The sequence below is a fragment of the Haplochromis burtoni genome, unplaced genomic scaffold, assembly GCF_018398535.1.
Source record: "Haplochromis burtoni strain Fernald_Lab_line unplaced genomic scaffold, NCSU_Asbu1 Contig_108, whole genome shotgun sequence".
NCBI classification, from domain to species: Eukaryota; Metazoa; Chordata; class Actinopteri; order Cichliformes; family Cichlidae; genus Haplochromis; species Haplochromis burtoni.
Genome location: NW_024582469.1, coordinates 1,240,509 through 1,258,352, shown reverse-complemented (window position 1 = coordinate 1,258,352; position 17,844 = coordinate 1,240,509). Strand labels below are relative to the sequence as shown.

At 40.1% G+C, this 17,844-nt stretch overlaps 2 protein-coding genes across 8 annotated transcripts in view; one reads left to right on the top strand and one right to left on the bottom strand.

Moving 5' to 3' along the window:
- LOC102303649 (protocadherin-15) overlaps positions 1-7,657 on the top strand; it is a 243,512-nt gene extending 235,855 nt beyond the window's left edge. The window contains exon 40 of one of the 2 annotated variants that reach the window (XM_005928144.2): positions 13-7,657. In XM_005928144.2, coding sequence (XP_005928206.1) covers positions 13-774 — 762 coding nt within the window. In that variant the 3' untranslated portion in view covers positions 775-7,657. Of the gene's footprint in view, positions 1-9 lie in introns of both variants that reach the window. The other variant, XM_005928143.2, reaches the window with a different exon arrangement.
- plce1 (phospholipase C, epsilon 1) overlaps positions 6,074-17,844 on the bottom strand; it is a 76,666-nt gene continuing 64,895 nt past the window's right edge. For all 6 annotated transcript variants that reach the window (XM_042223306.1, XM_042223308.1, XM_005928141.3 and 3 more), the window contains 13 exons: positions 16,852-16,970; positions 16,518-16,635; positions 15,020-15,157; positions 14,534-14,824; positions 14,004-14,167; positions 12,856-13,117; positions 12,577-12,695; positions 12,228-12,356; positions 11,943-12,140; positions 11,613-11,801; positions 11,304-11,516; positions 10,163-10,371; positions 6,074-8,363 (listed from right to left, as the gene is read on the bottom strand). In XM_042223306.1, coding sequence (XP_042079240.1) covers positions 10,207-10,371; positions 11,304-11,516; positions 11,613-11,801; positions 11,943-12,140; positions 12,228-12,356; positions 12,577-12,695; positions 12,856-13,117; positions 14,004-14,167; positions 14,534-14,824; positions 15,020-15,157; positions 16,518-16,635; positions 16,852-16,970 — 2,105 coding nt within the window. In that variant the 3' untranslated portion in view covers positions 6,074-8,363; positions 10,163-10,206. The remainder of the gene's footprint in view (positions 8,364-10,162; positions 10,372-11,303; positions 11,517-11,612; positions 11,802-11,942; positions 12,141-12,227; positions 12,357-12,576; positions 12,696-12,855; positions 13,118-14,003; positions 14,168-14,533; positions 14,825-15,019; positions 15,158-16,517; positions 16,636-16,851; positions 16,971-17,844) is intronic.

Below are 17,844 nucleotides of genomic sequence, written 5' to 3'. Positions count from 1 at the left end.
TTCTCTCAGCAGGGCAGCAGAAAACGTCGGGTCAAGTTGGTGTTTGACCGAGAGTACGAGACCAGCTCCACGGGTGAGGAAAGCGCGCCAGAAACCCAACGTGGGCGCTTGTCCTCCACCCACAACAGCCAAGTCAACGTTAACGGGAGCATCTACGTGGCCCAGAATGGCTCCATCATCCGCACCCGACGCTCAGTAAACACCACAGGGCCCACGCAAACCACTACTACGAACAACAACCTCAAACTCCCCTCTCCTATCTTCAGCTCAAGGCTGGCAAAGCACTTTAAAAAACTAGACAAAATGGCTGCCACACTGGAAGAAAGAGTTCCCCTGAACAGCTTCAGAACGACGCTGGACAGCGGGTGCAACACACTCCGCACTTTCCAGAGCTCGGGAACGGTTGCCACCACGACAACCACGTCCTCTTTCTCCAATCCTGACAGCAAAACGCTGAATGTGTTCAACACGCGACAATCCAGCGTTTCTTCAGGGTCAACCAGCACCAGCAACGCAGGCCCTGAAAGCGTGGCGTCGAAATCGAACCTGCTCAAAGCAGCACAGGAAGGCACGGAGCAGTCCCAGAGCACAGCGGAGAGAAACGAGTCGGAAGAAGGCGAGAGAGAGTCCAAGGTAGACGGCAGTAACGACGACACGGACGGACTCGTCATCAGAGAGCCGCTGGAGTGCCCGAGTGACAGAACGCAGTCGGACGAGGAGGAGTTATGGATGGGGCCGTGGAACAGCCTTCACATACCCATGACCAAACTCTGACTGAACGCTACGCTACTGTGCTCGTCCCATATTGCCAAGATCACTGAAACATTGAGACATGATTTCTGTTCATTAGTTGTGGAACTAACAGGGATGCTCCAGGTCAATTGGAAGAAATCTAATTACATGATTTGCTACTCTCTTGTCTGTGATGGAAGATTCCTCACATATCAGCCAGTAGAACTTTATTTTATTTACATTCAGAGAAGTGATGGAACTATATTTGAAGCAAAAACAGAACAAATTCATTGGCGTTTAATTGGTTATTTGGATTACTTATTAAATGTCACTTTTTTGTACCTTCTCCACCTGATTTCAGAGCTGCAACACCTTTAGAAAACTGGACCTAAACTGAGAGGACTTATATTTCTACTTTGATAGCAGAGGCAAAGGTGCGTGAACTTTTTAATGGCCCTTTAAGCGACTGGTGTCTGTATGGAACTGAGTGACTCATTCAGTATTACGACTACTGACGCAACTCATCTTGAATTTGCCTGACATGTTTCATTAACACATGAAGTCGTGTATTGTTCACACTTGCCTTTTTATCCTTGTAAAGTTGCTTAGCAGACTTTATCCAAATAAAATTCCAGCCATTGAAATGTGGTTTCGCTAACTTGATGATATGCTGCTAAACCCCAAGCTGTAACCTTGAAGGCTGGAAAAACAGGAGCCAAGGTTCAACTTCAACACCCTCCTTTTTAAATTGGTTGGTTTCCTGTCACGGACACGGCTTTTTAGCGTAGTCCGCAAATTTTCAATAGAGTTGAGTTTTTGGGAAGGCTATTTCAGCAGATTAATGTTAGCCTGCTTTTTCCATTCCAAAATTAGTTAAGTGTGAACAAGATTTAACTATCTAGCTGCTGATTTTTGGTGAAGTGAAGACTTTGGAGGGACTACACCTCCTTCATTGTTCCATACACCTTCTGCAGTGTACCAGTAGGACGGGCAGCAACACACCGTTGGTCCAGTGTGCTCAGGTTTGAAAACCTTTGACATATATTTGTTTCCTTGGAGCCATTCAAGGAGCAGACTTGATGAAACAGGTTTCAGATCCTCAAGATTTTCATATTAAAATATGGAATTTAATTGTATTGAAGGCCAAATAAAAATCAACAATACTTTTGAGAATTAGGTTCAATAAGCTCACAGTGGCGTTGTCTACTCTTCTCTTTGGTCTCTAAGAAAACTGCATAGGGATTAAAGCACATACTCTGTTTTCCTTAAAAGCTCTGTCTTAACTAATTTTACAAGGATTTTCATCACCGCTGTTGTACGGGCAACCGGCCTGGAAGCATTTAGGGTTTTTGGATAACCGAAATTCGGAACAGTCACTAAAACAGCATCTTTCAATAAATTAGGTAGAAGCTGTGCATGTAAAGTCAAAACCTCTGCTTTTTGCCAACAGGCACTTCAGCCTAGCTTCACCCCCTGTAGAGTGATATGTTAAATTCCCAATTTGAGATATGAAAATTACCGCCTTGTCTTGTAGTGAATACCTGTTACCTGATGTTATGGGGTTGGTGCTTTTTGGAATGTTTTTATTGGAACTTCTAAAAAACAATACATCCCACTGTGTGGTACAGCTTATTCGATACGTTCTAGCATTTTATTAGCCGAAGAGCTAATGCTTTGGTTGGCAGCATTGGGTCTGTATACAGACTATGAGCATTTGGATTTGGAAACCAGACTCAAATATTTCAAAGAAGTGCAGTTGTTGCTGCAGTTGTTTTAATTTTTGACTTGAAAGCAAGTGAAAAAGACATTGTGGTGATTAGTAACCGTTGGTTAGGTCTTAAGAGCAGCAGTTCCCATTTGAAGATGCACCTACAAGCTAAGCACAGCATCTCCACAACATAAAGAAAGCAGAAGAATCAAGCCAAATGAAACTGCTAGAGTTAATTTTAAGCTTGGCTAAAGCTGTCACACCGAGGGACAGTTAACGAGGTGGTGGTGGAGATTTGGGGTTCAGGGGTAGATGCAAACTCACAGCAACGTTATAGTGAGGAAAGATGATTATACGGCAACTTTAACATACTTTAAAGAGTTTTTAATGATTTTATTTAAAATGACCCCTTGAAAAAAGGACTTAAAATAAGAGTTAATTTTATTCTTGCTTAAACAAGATCAATATCACTTAAACACCTGTCTAATAAATATGAAAAAAGACCGATATGCCTCCTTCCTGCTTAGTAGCAGTAAAAAAAAAAGGTTACAGCTTTATCCCAAACTTCTCAATTTTACATATTTTATAAATTAATTAAAAGAAAAATGCTAATTACTAAAGTTCATGGATGCAGTTTCCAGTCTTCATGCCTTTCTCTTATTGATCTTCTCTTGCAAGAAGGCATATATTGCCAAAAGTGTAAAACCAAAGCTTTAATTTCATGAACAAAAAAAACTTCTTCTGCGCCATTAATAGTTAATTAAATTTCATTTAAACCGATATTGATCAGAAGATACTGAAAGAAGAGATTCCTTTTAATTATAATTCCACACTACCATAGGAAATCTGCTTAACTTTGCACATGAAGCCCTCTCCTTTATCAAAGTTGCTCACAATAAGGCTGGAGGAAACTTTTTAATTGTGAACTGCATACAGTTTTATTTGAAGTCTTGAAAGACTGGGATCATTAAGCTCCAGAATTACCGGGGTTTAAAACTTTCACCTTTAATTGGATGACCACATAATTTTGCATTAAGGAAATCAACAGAGGGTGCAGTACGGGTGGTGATATTTGAAACTGTGTGCTCCTTATTACCTGGAATTAGTGGAGTGTACCAGAGTCATATTTTAAACAGTTTCTGGAAGGAAGGGCACATCTGAGCAGCTAACACTGATTCAACAAAATTGATTGTTAAAATTTTCACCGATTCCGGAGGCCACTGTTTTACTGGAGAAGACAGGCTGAACGTGGCTTATTAAGCTCTGACAGAGCAACCAGAGATTTGATTAGTAGCTGGAACATTGTGAGACAGAACATTTCATCCCCAAAACAAAGTGAGTCATCATGTTTGCTTAATTATAAAATGCTCAAAACATCTCTGACAGGTTACAAAGAAGCTGGCTTTAAACTCTCACAGGCCATTTTATTTTGTACACTTTGCCATTATTGGGTTGGACCCTGTTTTCTATCAAATCTGCTTTAATTCTTCATGGTATGGATTAAACAAGGTGCTGGAAACCTTAGTCCATATTGACACGATAGCATCACACAGGCGGACAGATGGGCACACTGGGGTCATAAAAAGATGGATGTGGTCAGCAACAATGCTCAGGTAGGTTATTCCTACTAAGGGAATATTAGGAAATATCACTCACATCATTACATCACCACCAGCAGGCTGAAGCACTGATATAAGATTGGATGGATCCATGCTTTCATGTTGTTTATTCCAAATTCTAAACTGAATGTCACAGCAGAAATTAAGACTTAGTACATCAGGTAACATTTTCTCAATCTTCTATTGTTCACTTTCACTGAGCCTATGTGAACTGTACTCTGTTTCCTGTTGTTAGCTAGTACCCAGTGTGGTCTTCTGCTGCCCTAACATTCAGAGATGCTCTTCTGCATAGAGTTACAATAAGTGGTACTCCAAGCAGTCCGGCCACGTTTTTTCTAACCTTTGGCATCAAAAACACATTTCTGCTCAAAGAACTGCTGCTCATTGGATATTTTCAGTTTTTTGGACCATCCTCTGCAAACTCAGATTAGAAACTCTAAATCTCTACCATTCAACGAGAAAATTAGAAAATAAATAAGATCCGGACATGTGTCCATCCATGATCATTGAAGATGGACTACAATCGAGTGGAAAATTGCCACGTGGTCTTATCAATCTCAAAATGCATAACAGTTTCTAGAAATCCTGGATACACCCTCCTCTGGACATAAGAAAGAGATCAAAGTATTTCCCATTTTTATTGTGATTCATATGACAAAAAATAAAATCCACCGATTACCATCCATTTAAAGTAAATTCAAGTAAATAGACAAATGTTCACTTGACAGTCATGGCATAACACAGAGAGCAGATGTTAAAGTGTATAGTGGACCACTTATGGAAAGTGCTAACAATCAAAACATAGCTTGACAGCATACACGTGGATATAATGAATACACCAAAATGTAAAATAAAGTCTCAAATTGTCAGATTTAGTCCACAGTTATGGAAAATAAAATGCTGCTGCATACTGCTGAATAACATGCCATAAGTATGAATAATACACTAAATATTTTACAGTAAAATATTTTTTTACATATCTAAATACGTTTGAGTAAAGTCAGGGCAGTAGAGTTCACCCTCTCACATACTGAAATAAATAAACAAACACTAATAACTACTTACAGGAACTTACGCATAAACAACACAAATGCCAACCAGGGCTTCACATTCAAATAAATAACTTCAAACACATTTGTCTCAGGTTAAGAACAGTTACATTCAGAAACGAGGTCTAGAGGTTAGAGAAAAAAAGGAAACAAGATGTGGTGGTGTTATAAGTCAGATTTAAAACTGAAAATGTCCCTTCCTGTGTGGAATCACTGTGGATTTCACACGCTTATTAGAGCTGATATCGCTTTCATCCAGGCATGTAGTTGTAATGACCATTTCGTGAAAGATTAGGTTTTGCTTCGCGTAATGGCTTTTTTTTTTTATCCAAAGTTTAAATTAGAAACAGTTAGAGTAACAAAAGCCTGACTGGATTAAAGGATTGCAGCTTAATTATCACCGATATAGAGTTGTGGTTTCTGGGATCACAGTCTCATCTACCTTAAATATCATAAGCCTTAGGTCCCACCATACTCCCTTACTCCCAACAAAACATAATCCATGCATGTGATTAATATTAATCAGGTCAAATTTAACCCATTAATTGATGGTCACAAGTTGAAAGTATGAGTTAAAGTGAAACATGTCAGTCGTTTGTAGGTATTAAAAAGATGAAGAATAACAGATCTTCACTATTGCACTAAAACTATAACTCATTACTTGGCATTAAGCCTTTTTTGAAAGGTTTTTAAGCTTCTTTAAACAAATAATTCTAGTTTGTTAAATTTTTAGTATTCTGGAATATTGGTAAAAAAAAATGATTCCATTTTTATAAAAGTAGGATTTATAATAAGCCTAAAGCTGAGTAAGCAGGAATGAATTGAAGCAGCTTTCAATAAAGAGACTCAAAAGTGATTTTTCTGAGTGAAAATTTTAAATGGAGAAATAAAATAACCCTAATACAGCAGGTCTGTGTTCTTGAGTCTTGATGATGGACTTGATTTTGTGTCACGGCTCCTTTTTGGGTAATAATCAAGATGTATCATGTCGTTTTACATCTTAATGTTATTATTTTTTAATGTATATTTGGTAACGTCATTAACCAAATGGGAGGAAGTAAAATAAAAAGTTACTATTAGTCCTAAAATATTGAAATGTCGCTAATTAAAAGAGAGAAAAGTGGCACCAAATGAATTTTGAATGTAGATTTAGATGTGCAGAAGAAAGAAAAAAAAATCTAGTCATTACTTACATTAAATATCTATAAAGATGCTGCTCTTAAAATCAAGGACAGTAAGTCCAGACCAATAAATAAAGAAAAACCAATCAATTGCATTACAAACATTCAATTCTGTGTGGGGAACACGGAATACATACCTATAAGTCTGACAAAAAACTCCCCCAAAATGTACTTGTGCTTTCTTTAAAACTAAATTTGTGACTGGGCTAAAATTGAAAGTAATAAATACAACGACATAACAAGACAGAAGCAGTTCTAACCATAACAATCAAGTCGCTGTCACTAATTAGACAGTAACACAAAAACATTGACGACACCAAAAGGAAAATGAAAAGTGCAAAACATTGTTTGAAGAAGACCGGGATGCTCTCCAAAGGATCGTAGCACTACAACCATCATTGCACCAATAAAATAATGTAGAAATTTGCAGGAAATACTCAATTATAATCAGGTCCAACAGAGGAAATGTCCATATTTGAACAATCTCTGAAGTAATGAATGTCTGACTAAATTTGTAACTATGTTTTGGGCTCCACCAGTTTTGCATTTAACAATGGAAATATTCAGAAAGCTTACTGTTGCACAAAAAAGGTTAACAAACAGTTCTGGTGATCGCATTGTATTCACACTATTAAAAAGCAATACCCCATGTTTAAATTACATTTTAAATATATATATAGTAATGTATATATATTCATATATAAACATTTTTAACTTTTTAAGCTGCTCAGTTTGGCTGACAAGGTGAGATATGGTTGATATTTGTGCACAATGATGTGAGCAATAAGATACTCTGTAAAACAAAGCAGATCATCCTCAGAGATACAGCCACAAAATCATCAAATGTTGGAGGCAGTGTTGCAACATTTTAAACGGACACAAGACAACTTTACCAAAACAGTGAGAAGTTGCTCCACATTTGCATTTGCAGAATATAATAGTGTGTGCCTACACTGCCTTAAAACGCTCCTCATATATGGACTATTTAGGGCAAATACGGTAGTGTCCGATAAACTGCTTCCATTTTTACGACATTTAAATAGAATAGAAGCCTCCGATTCTTTATCCTCACATTTGCTGCGTCTTTCTGTGAGCTTTGCTCATCTGCACTGCCCCAAAATGTGCTCTTACAGTACTGTGAAACTGGAACAGTAGGGAAAGAACCAAACAAGCCAGCTTGTCAGCCTCCTTCACAATGCCCTCAACCAAATGAGCCCATACCTGAGGAAGCAACAATCTCCTACATCTCTTCGTCCATTTTAACATTTACTAGCAAGTGTGGATTTTACTTCTTTGTTTTAAACATACTGTACAAAAGATTTATTCAAACAATTATGCTAGTGCACAAGGCGTGTAGTCACTTGTGGAGATTTAATAGTCCTTGAAAAGGGAAAATAAATACTCCAAATAGTTTGTGTTTTACTATTTCAATAAATCCAATGGCAATTTAGCAACCATCAAAGCCAGAATTATTCTCTGTATGTGACACAGGAATCTTTTTTATCCTCTCTTATTTATTTGAAATATGAGGGACAGTTTGCCATTTCATGTCCCAGCGGACTTCAATAAAAACAGCTGCCCCAAGAGGAGCTGAGCTACCAGCCCACGACCATCACAGCTCTTGGATGACAGCGGGTGGGCTCGCCAATCTCCTCCCAAGCAAAAGGGGCTCATTACCTGTCACCTAACCCAGTAACAGAGCCTGGACTGAATCCTGTCCTTCACTTGCTCATTTAACACAGGGTAGGATTGGATTCCTTCAAGACTTTGACAGGAGGGAATCTCAGAACCCGACAATGCACGAGACCATCACTGAAAACACCTTGTGAAAAGAGAAATTCTCCAAGTTAAGAAGTAGTCAATGCAAGTCTCTCTGTGTCTAGAACTCATTTGTGGGTCTTCCAGTTCCTGAGGAGGTAAAGCTTCCAGGCTGAAGGGGTCAGAGAAGAGGTGGGAAGGTGGACAGATAGGAGCTCCTCTCTGAAAGAGTTGGAGGAGGCCTGTAGGAACCTTCCAGCCCCCACCCTGCCCTCTGTCACCCATGCCCTCAGACCTGCAGCTGCAGACAGGTACCCTGAAGAGGAAATAGGATCTATTTTCATGTTTCTGTTTTTCAATATTTAGTTAAAAAAAAAAAAAAAAGAGTTTAAAGAAAGACACAACACAACACTTGTTAATAACACAACCATGATGAATTGTTGCTACACCGCAAAGTGATCTTCTGTTAAAAATGTGAAAAATGGCTGCCAATTCAATATTAGACTATAAGGGGATTTAAAACAACAGACTTTGAAGTAAACTGCAAAAATGACCACAAGCACAAATACAAATCTTTTTCTGCGTTCCAGTTAGCATATTATTGTGCATCACCTGCACATTTGTCACATGGTTTTGCTTCTTCAGGGCTCCTTTTTTTAATCTGTTTTAAATTGAAAGTCGCAATTGAGGGTGCTGATTAAACACGTCTTCTACAGCTGACCGATGGTGACAATTGCCACTTAGCCTTGTACTGTATGACCCTTCTTTTTAGCATAGTCTGTAATTAGGATTAATTTACTTCAAAGTCCTTACAAGGGGAGTATTGTTACTACTTTTAGAATGAAGTATGAGAGGGTTCAGTCCCAATGAGAAAACAGCAATGACGTTAAAAACGCAATCCTAAATGAAGGAGAATGACTGTGTTGCCCTGTTGAGCAATATTTGATCACGTTTCTGTAGTTCTCTCATGCATAGCCTCTCATTTGGGTCATGAAATACACATTTCTGCTATTTTAACACACATCTGCTAACCTAGCTGTGATGATAAACTGCTAATGAATCCAGCAATAAGCCTGCAAAAGTAGGTAAGAAGAAGAAGAAGAAGAAGAAGACAGGATCTGAATGACAAAAGATTTCAAAAGGGCACTGCAATTGTTTTATGAAGGGGGGAAAAAAAGTTCCAGACATTTGTTAAATGTCAAGAATACACACTGGGCGTCATTGTCAGAAACAGTGACGTCATCACACGATGACAGGTGATCAACCTATCAGAAATGTAATTACCTATCACTACAATGCAGACTGCCACAGTTATGAGCGGCGTTTGCATTTTGATGATGCCTCTGTGAGACTAAACCTGACAGGTACAGGCTACCACAGCATTCATCTTCCTCATAATGATAACACAATAGCCAGTCTAGTGTCTGGTGCAGCAGACGAAGTACATCCAGTGAGTGTATACACTGTAATGTTTCTATTTATTGCAGGGATTTTATTTATTTTTTATTCATTTATTAGCTTCAACTTCACGTTAAATTTGTTCAGGTTCAGGTACAAGAAGAAGCTCGACACAGGATAAAAACACCACTTACACTTAGAGCTTTAATGGTGGAGTTAGATTAAAAATGAATATGCTTCCATTCATTTTCACTTTATTTCTTTTTTTTGAACAAAAACTCTGCAGATCACTTTGGAGACATGAGTCAGAAGATCCTGCAGCCTGGAGCAGATTTGGAGTTAATAAATAGCCTGTTTTTTTTTTATTATTATCATTATCATTATTATTATCATGACTTTAATTTTCCATAAAACTTTTGAAAGATTAAAACATTAAAAAAAATAAGTATCATCCAAAATCTCAATTGGGAGACTTTAAAAAAACTATAATAATAAGAAGAGTGTAAGGCACTTTAAAAGAAAGGTCGATCACCCTGAGAGCTACCATATTTTTGTTTGGTTTTTGCATTGTACTTACATGACACCTATAATCCATCAACAATTTTAAATCTATCCCATCCAAACTCTGCTTGTACTTTTCAAAAATAGTGGCAATTTTTCCCACTCACACCGAATTCTACTTCTCGAATGTTAGAGGTTAGAGATGACATACGGTACCTCTGTTGCTTTTCCATGCAAACACGGCAGGCAGAGTGTGAGCCTCACTCCTGGAGCTCTGTCAGAGCCACACAGCATGCAGCTCTATCATCCTTACTCTGGGCAGGGCCATCCACTCCGCTGCCAGTTGTCATGCTGCGGCTGCGACTAGTCAGCTTCTTGAGCTCACTGGCAAAGGAAATGACTTTCTTTTTGTCCTCCCTCACCACCTGGAAACAGAAGTGAATCCGTGTAAAAGAGATGCATTTACAGCATAAGAAATGTGCCAATAGAGCCTGAGCAGACTCATAAGAGCTGAGAAAACACCAATGTACATGATCCCCTTTACTTTTTTCTATTTCTTCAGATCACATTTTGTCTCAAGACAGACAAAAAAAACTTAAACAAATAGAGCTTACAGAGGCATTAGACCTTTATTTAGCAAGGCAGGACATTTAAACACATTATTTCCAGGCTGTCAGAGCGAGAAAAAAACAAAACAAAAAAAATCGAGCGCAAAACGATGACAAATAGATAAAACGCTAAAAGCATTAAAATGTACAGAGCATAGAGTTACATAAGCATATTAGTAACAAAGCAGATGGAAAACACTACAAAGGAAATCACAAAAGCACAAAACAGATGAAAGATTTGGGAAATAAAGGTCACAGGAACGGGTTATTTCATGTAGGCAATTAAGCATGCTAAAACACGTTGGTGAGCAAGCAACAGCGTACTGAGCAGGAACTAGGCATGCAGCGATTATCAAACTCTGGGCCAACACTCATACTGATGTTTTTAACACCCATTTGGCCTTCTGGCTCTTCATCACTATTAAAAAGGATGCAACTCAGCAGATAAATATCAGTTGAGTTATATTGGTCATCCTATTGGCTGATACAACAAGGCTGTTATCACCAATATAGATGTTCGCCCGATGTATCGCTGCATCCCCAGAAAGAACAGCATGTTAGAAAGATGGTGGCTGAGAGCAAAGTTGCACATATAAAACGGTCTCCTTTGTGGACGTGCACAAGGAAAGCAAAAAAACAAAAATGTTCTTTAAAAGTATTGCTACAATAAACATAAATATTAAATAAAACTAAGAAAAAAACCTAAAGAGTCTCTAGGACTAGGAATTGGTCATCGTGCTCAGAGCTACCTGCTCTTTGAGTTTAAGAATAAACTTTCCCGCGCCCCGCCACCGGCTCTGAGCTTGGTAGACACACTCGTGATCCAGCAGCACTCGCTGAAGAGGCTTGGTGGACGAGGACTTCTTAGAGCCGACGTCCTTGGTCACTTCCTCCATCAACACGTAGTCGCATGGATTGGGGTTAGCGAGGATACTGTAGGAATACTTAGCCTTTGACAGAGTCTGGCCAAAAAACAAAGAAAATTGAAAATATTAGGATGTGCTTTCTGCTGTGACTCATGCTTGTTTATATAATGTGTTTGTTTTTCCTGGACTCACCTGCTGTATGATATCCTGAGCCGTGCTGTAGCGTGGAGCTTTGATGACAGTGTGAGGCTGTTCGGGTGAAACTTCATGGACCTGGACAAAGAACATATCATCCTCCCCTCCTCCTCCTCCACCTCCTTCTCTGCCTGCCACAGTCACCTCCTCCTCTCCCTCCACCACCGTGTTCTTCTCATTCAAGTTCTGCAGCAATTAAAAGCAACAGTGACAGTCAAACAGTGCATGACACAACCACAAGGGGGAGCCAGAGTCTGCAAAATAGCCTTCACAAAAGCTTTTGAGAAACTGCTTATTACTCTAACTGCATCTACTAAACATGTGTACCTCCTCTCTAGTTTTGAGGCACAGTCTCCTCACATATCCCTCCTCAGTGTTCCAGCTGGACACCACCCTGACCACCTCCTCCTCAGGTGCTAGAGCTCGGTGCTGCGGGCAGCGCTTCACCTCGCTGCGTTCCTTCAACAGGGGAACCTTCTCCTCACACAAAAAGTATTCGGATGGGTTTCCCGCTGACCCCACAACCTGTAGAGAAGAGAGATAAAGCTTAAAAGTGTGTGACTCCCGTGACTGCCGCCTTTATAATTGCTCTACAGATTCTACAGCACTGACCACGTCCAGCAGCTGTTTGGCGGTGGTCTGCTCGGTAACACAGAAAACAGTGAAGGGTTCAGGACCGGGAGCGCAGTGCACCGTCACCCTGTGCTGCTGGGACGCATGCTTCTCCTCAGAACTGAACAGCTGTTTCGGGAGTCAGAGAGATGTAAGGCAGCAGGTCATTATAAAAACACACTGAATGCCAGATGCTCCCTCTTACTTTCTCCACTTTCTCTGAATTTATTTGGATTGCAAAGCATTATTTAGTGCGCCTTAAAGAAGTTTCTTAAAATTACAGTAACACGAAGAAGTCGAATCTGATCTACAGTTTTTCTTAAAAGCAGCAAACCTGAATAAATCTTACCAAAGATGAGGCAGTAGCGCCCCCTGCTGGACCTTCCTCTGTTCTGTGGCTGTAGATAAATAAGCTGGAGACTTCAAGAGACTCGTTGTGCTGTGTTCTCAACTGTACATGTCTGTAACCTACAACACAAACACATAAAAACAAAAAATTAAACGGTCTTGAAAACCTTTTAGTGGTTTGAAATAGACTGATTACATCATATTTTTATTGGTGTATAAAAGTCCCATCTACAGCCTGGAGACAAAGTTTTATCAGATGTACATTATCTGGTATTTGTACCTGGTTTGAGGGCTTTAAGTGGGAGAGTCCTCTGAGCTGTGGTCTGGGAACTGTTGTTCTCCACCACAGCAAATCGCAGGAAACACATCTCTTCAAAATGCACAGTGAACTGAAAGTGTTCGTTCCACATGGGGTTGAGGGTGTTGCGGTGGATCGGTTTGGTACGGAAGTGGCAGCTGTCGATGGGCATGCCCAGAACATCCAGCTCGATGCAGGGGCTGCCGGCACTGTTACTGGGACAAACGTTCTGCCCGGACACAATCTGAGCAGAAAAGAGCAGCGGAGGTGTCATATCGTTAAAGACTATTAGACGACCCAAGAATATAAAAATTTATTTAACGTTCTTTTACCATTTCTTAAAGTTACCTAATTCTCCAATATACACACACACAAACTAAACATTTCAATGTGTATGATATGATTTAAGATAACAAATATATACACAAATTACTTTGACTTTATTGTAATTAAAAGCAGTAAAATAAAAATCTACCAATTATTAAGATTAAGCCTTTTTTGAGTTATAACAAACCTGTATGAGACCCACAAACAGTATGTAAAGATATACCATCAAAATGTGCACTGATATTAATTTTACTTCATTTAACAGTTTTGTAAAAATGTAACTTCAGTGGCAAACCCTTAAGCATCTTAGCATATTTATACTCATTATATTATTAATATATTGAGCACCTTAATGCACTGCAAAGATGCAGGTATGTCGGTGAGTTTTAAGTTTTAAAGGCCTAGAGAGTTCAAAAACTGCACCATATACAGTAGATGAAGATTGAAAAGGATGTAACAAATTCATATGGATTTATTTATGGGATATTTATGAATACTTAAAATGCAAACTGGAAATTCAGCCATTATCAGGTCCTCAGTTGAACTCACATGTAGGCTTTAGGCTTCAGTAGCTTCAGATGTGGGTCCACCTGAGTGGGCATGACACTCACTCGCTTGCTGTGTGCTCACCTGACGACTACCTGCTACCGAGACCTGTCTGCATTTGTACTAGGCAGCTGACAAGACTGTTTAATGTTGGATATGACTATGTCAGGTGTTTGAGCTCTAACACGTAGCTGTGGCATGTAATGTCGAGCAAAGTTCAGGGCTGAAGGGTGAAGAGGACATTCTTCCTAACTCACTGTGAGGGAGTAGACAGCGGGGCTCATTTTCTCCACATCCCGCTCCATCGGACAGAACTGCTGATAAAGTGGACAGCTACGGTCCCATAACACTGCCGGCTTCAGTACGTAGCCACATCCACCGTTGGCCTCAAATAGCGCAGTGTTCAACTGCATGGGCAGGTCTGGGGAGGATACAGAGCAAGTTTTTCTAAAACAGGTCATAAAGAGCGCTACGTCGTTTGGATACTGTCAGTTGTTTGACAATTTGAAATCGTTCTTGTCTATTTGCTGTTGTAGAAGACAAGAGATTTTCCTTTAAACAAAGCGTCCACGCTGAAGTGAGTGCATGCACAAAAAGTCTCACCAAACCTAATATGAAATTTTTCTTTTCACCGCTGTAAAAAAAAAAAAAGAAAAGAAAAGGGCTGCAATAAAATGATAAAACTGTCATTTCTTCTTTATCATCCTCTGGCTATTACAGTGTTATATTAAATTCTGAAGTGCTGTTTGTCAGAAGTGAACGGCCCTTCATACAGACATACGCTCACCATCAGTCTGATAATTGAGTGCCACCAGCTGGATGCCATGCTGCCAGAAAAGCAGAGGGTTGGGGTTGGTTGAGTCGATCCTGGTGGCCGCCGGGTAGGTTCTGAGCAGCTGGCACTCCGTGTGCTGGATGAGCTTTTGAGAGTAACGGCGGCACAGGCGCTTGGCGGCGTTCTCGTTGACGGAGGAGATGTGGTAACACTTTGGTGTGCGGATGATGGCGCTGAGTGAGGTGGAGGGGTTGAGGACAGGAGACGTTTGCTGCTCCTCCCAGCTGAGTCGCTCCGAACCACCTGAGGGACAGAGACACTTTTAAAGGCCAAGAAAACTTCTCCATTAAGTGATGTGGGTCCTACATGATTTAAGTTAGGATAAAACAGCATTAACTAAAAACTTGGTTTGGCAGTTTTACATCGTGTTTCATGTTTCCCATATGCACCCGCACACATAAACCTCTGCTAACGCCGAGTTCCTCGGGCCAGGCTCACCTTTCCCAGGGGTGCGGCTCTGGGTCGTGACCTCCCCTGTTGCACTGCTGCGAGAAGGAGCCGTGCCAAATATGGACTTCCTGCTCTTTCCTCGGTCCTTCCCCCTGCTAGAGCCAGCCGGAGACAAAGTAGAAAGGCCTGGGTTCCCACACAGAGGAAGCAGACAGAAGAGACGAGTCATTAATGAAAGGCAGACAGACTAGAGACACCACAAGTATCCCAAGAGTCTCTTCTTAATCGTAATTTGCTTGAAAAAACCAAAACATATCAGAGCCATTTTCTTTCAGTATTCACTTGAAGGGAATTTAATTTGAAAACTTACATCTGCCATAAAAAGGTGTTTTATAATCTATATTTTGGGCTTCATGTTCTGTAAAGCAACTCAAAAGTTGTTTGCCATTAAGGCCATGAAATTAATTATCTATCAGTGGAGAGGAATAGCATGCAAATGATGTTGTCCTACTTCTTATTTAGCAACAGTACTCTAGTCTCCCTTCTGAAAATACTTCAGATGAGAAATGCCCTTTTCATTTTATGAATGGTGAGTGTTTTTAAATTGATTCAGACACTTGTACATAAGTGGCCCGTTCATCTAAAAATCACTCCCAACTACACAAAGCTGCAACCAGTCTGCTGCCTGTCCGAATTGGACCACTTGCCCTACTTCCTCTTTCTCATATCTCGGGTCCCTGGAAACGGTAAACAAACAGAATACCAGTGGAAACACAGGCAAGTTTATAAGGGCAGATGTCGGTTAAAGAAAAGAGGAGACAAACAGAAGAGGACGCTCAAGGGAAGAGGCGATAAGAGGTTGATGTTTAAGGGACAAAGAGAAATCTTTTCGAGATAAATGCAAGCATGCAATCAGGGCAGATTCCCGTAAACGGGCGAGATAAGATGTTTTATAAGCACATTTTTTTTAAAAAGGAAAGAAAAAGAAATTTGAAGCCAACTCAAGCATTTCTCACTTTCTACTTATTGCAAGGCAATGAAAGTGCATGAGAGCTACAAGGGCGACATGACATGACACGACGAAGACCCTGGGTTCGAATTTGAACTGTACTCATCCATCAGGACATCCGCAAAACAATTTCTTACTGTCCGGCGTAAAATAACTTGTGTTGTTGTGCCGTCCGGGGAATAACAGCAAAACTAAGTAACTGTATCTTTTCCATGGGAGGAAGATGATTCATCATCTTAGTGGGTGTCCTGTGTGGGATAGGAATGGAGTGTAACACAGGGATATTGGATGTCTGAAAACACGGGGAAAGGTTTGACCTCTTAAATATAACATGGGAGTGGATTAGGGTGGGACAAGATCCAAAAAAAAAGAGAAATGAAATACACAGCATTTAGAAATTAAAAGGAGAGAGGTGAAAGCAGAATATCGGTGGATAAAAGGAGACGGCATATATAGTAAAGATAAAGAAAAGTCTGTTCTAATGAAATTCAAGGGAACAGGGAGATCTGTTTGGCAAAGAGACGGAGCGATCCCTACCAGGGAATTTCACAGCCTGGCAGTAGATGACGAGGTCGGACAGCTCCTGGGCGATCTGTCGACTCTCCTTCTTATTCTGGGGAAGGTAGAACTCCTCGCCGAGCTCCATGTCGAACACCTACAGGTGCAGACACACACGGGACATGGAGAGCACTGCTAACATTTCACTATATAAGTGTAAATGTAGTGCTGAATCAGAGGCTGAACCACACTCTGAACCTAACACGTCTTTCTTTTTCAGTAATCTGACATAATCAATCTTATAAGAATTTCTTTTAAAGGAAGCAGCACGAAGGGCAACTTTCCTTGAGATTAGGTACATTTATATCTCTACCTTTCCTTTGCTCTGTGTAGTGCTATCAGCTTTCTTCATCCTTTTGGGTATTTCATCAGCAGGTTGCTCTTCTTTCTCGGCCGAACTCTTGCCTTCTGGCTTGTCATCAAGTATATTATCTATACAGAAGAGGACAGGCAAAAAAAACGGGTTTTAGTGATACCTGAGCTTTACACCGAGCTGACTGTACGGCAACAAGCAGCCACCAAAATTAGCGAGCCTTATGCCTGTCAATCAAGAAAGAAAAATCTGTGCTAATGCTTGCAATATGGACTCTGATAATGAAAGTATACTAAATGCACCATCCCAGATTCGTATTTTTCATCGGTCAAAGCAGGCAAGTATATTTAAGGCAGAAACTGGCCTGTCAAAGATCCATAAATAACATTTGTGCACTGGAGCTGCTCCTGATATAGTGTACATTAAATCACCAATAAGACATAGCATGCAAGGGAAGAAGGGAAGAAGAATATTTATCATCTGGGAATCTACTGCTTGTAAAAACAAAAGCAACTTAAATGAGGATTTTTCTTGTTTTCTCAGAGAACAGAGTGGCCGCTAGATTTACCTGTTTCAAGTCATTCTGGCCACTCATTAAAAACTTAATAAAAGCATTTATATCATACTGACGACTGACTGTCCACGCTGACCCGCTTCACAGCTGGGAACAATTAAAAGAAGAATTTTTAGTTTTAGCTGAAACTCGTCACCTCGTAAATCTCTGCTGACTACTCGCACGGTTCAGGAGCACCGAAGCTAAAGCGCACAAAGGCCCCTTCCTACTAATATTTAAAGCGATGTCTCTCAACTGTAAACAGGAGCAACAGCAGGGGAGTTCTTCCCATTCCTCCTACTCATTAATCGCAGCCAAAACCACAACAAACTTGAAAATGCAGACGCTTTTTATCACAGACAACGTGTTCAATTCTTGACATCTTCTTCTTTAGAAAAAGAACAAAAAGAAACAACTGTTTATCAGAAGGAGCTGACACT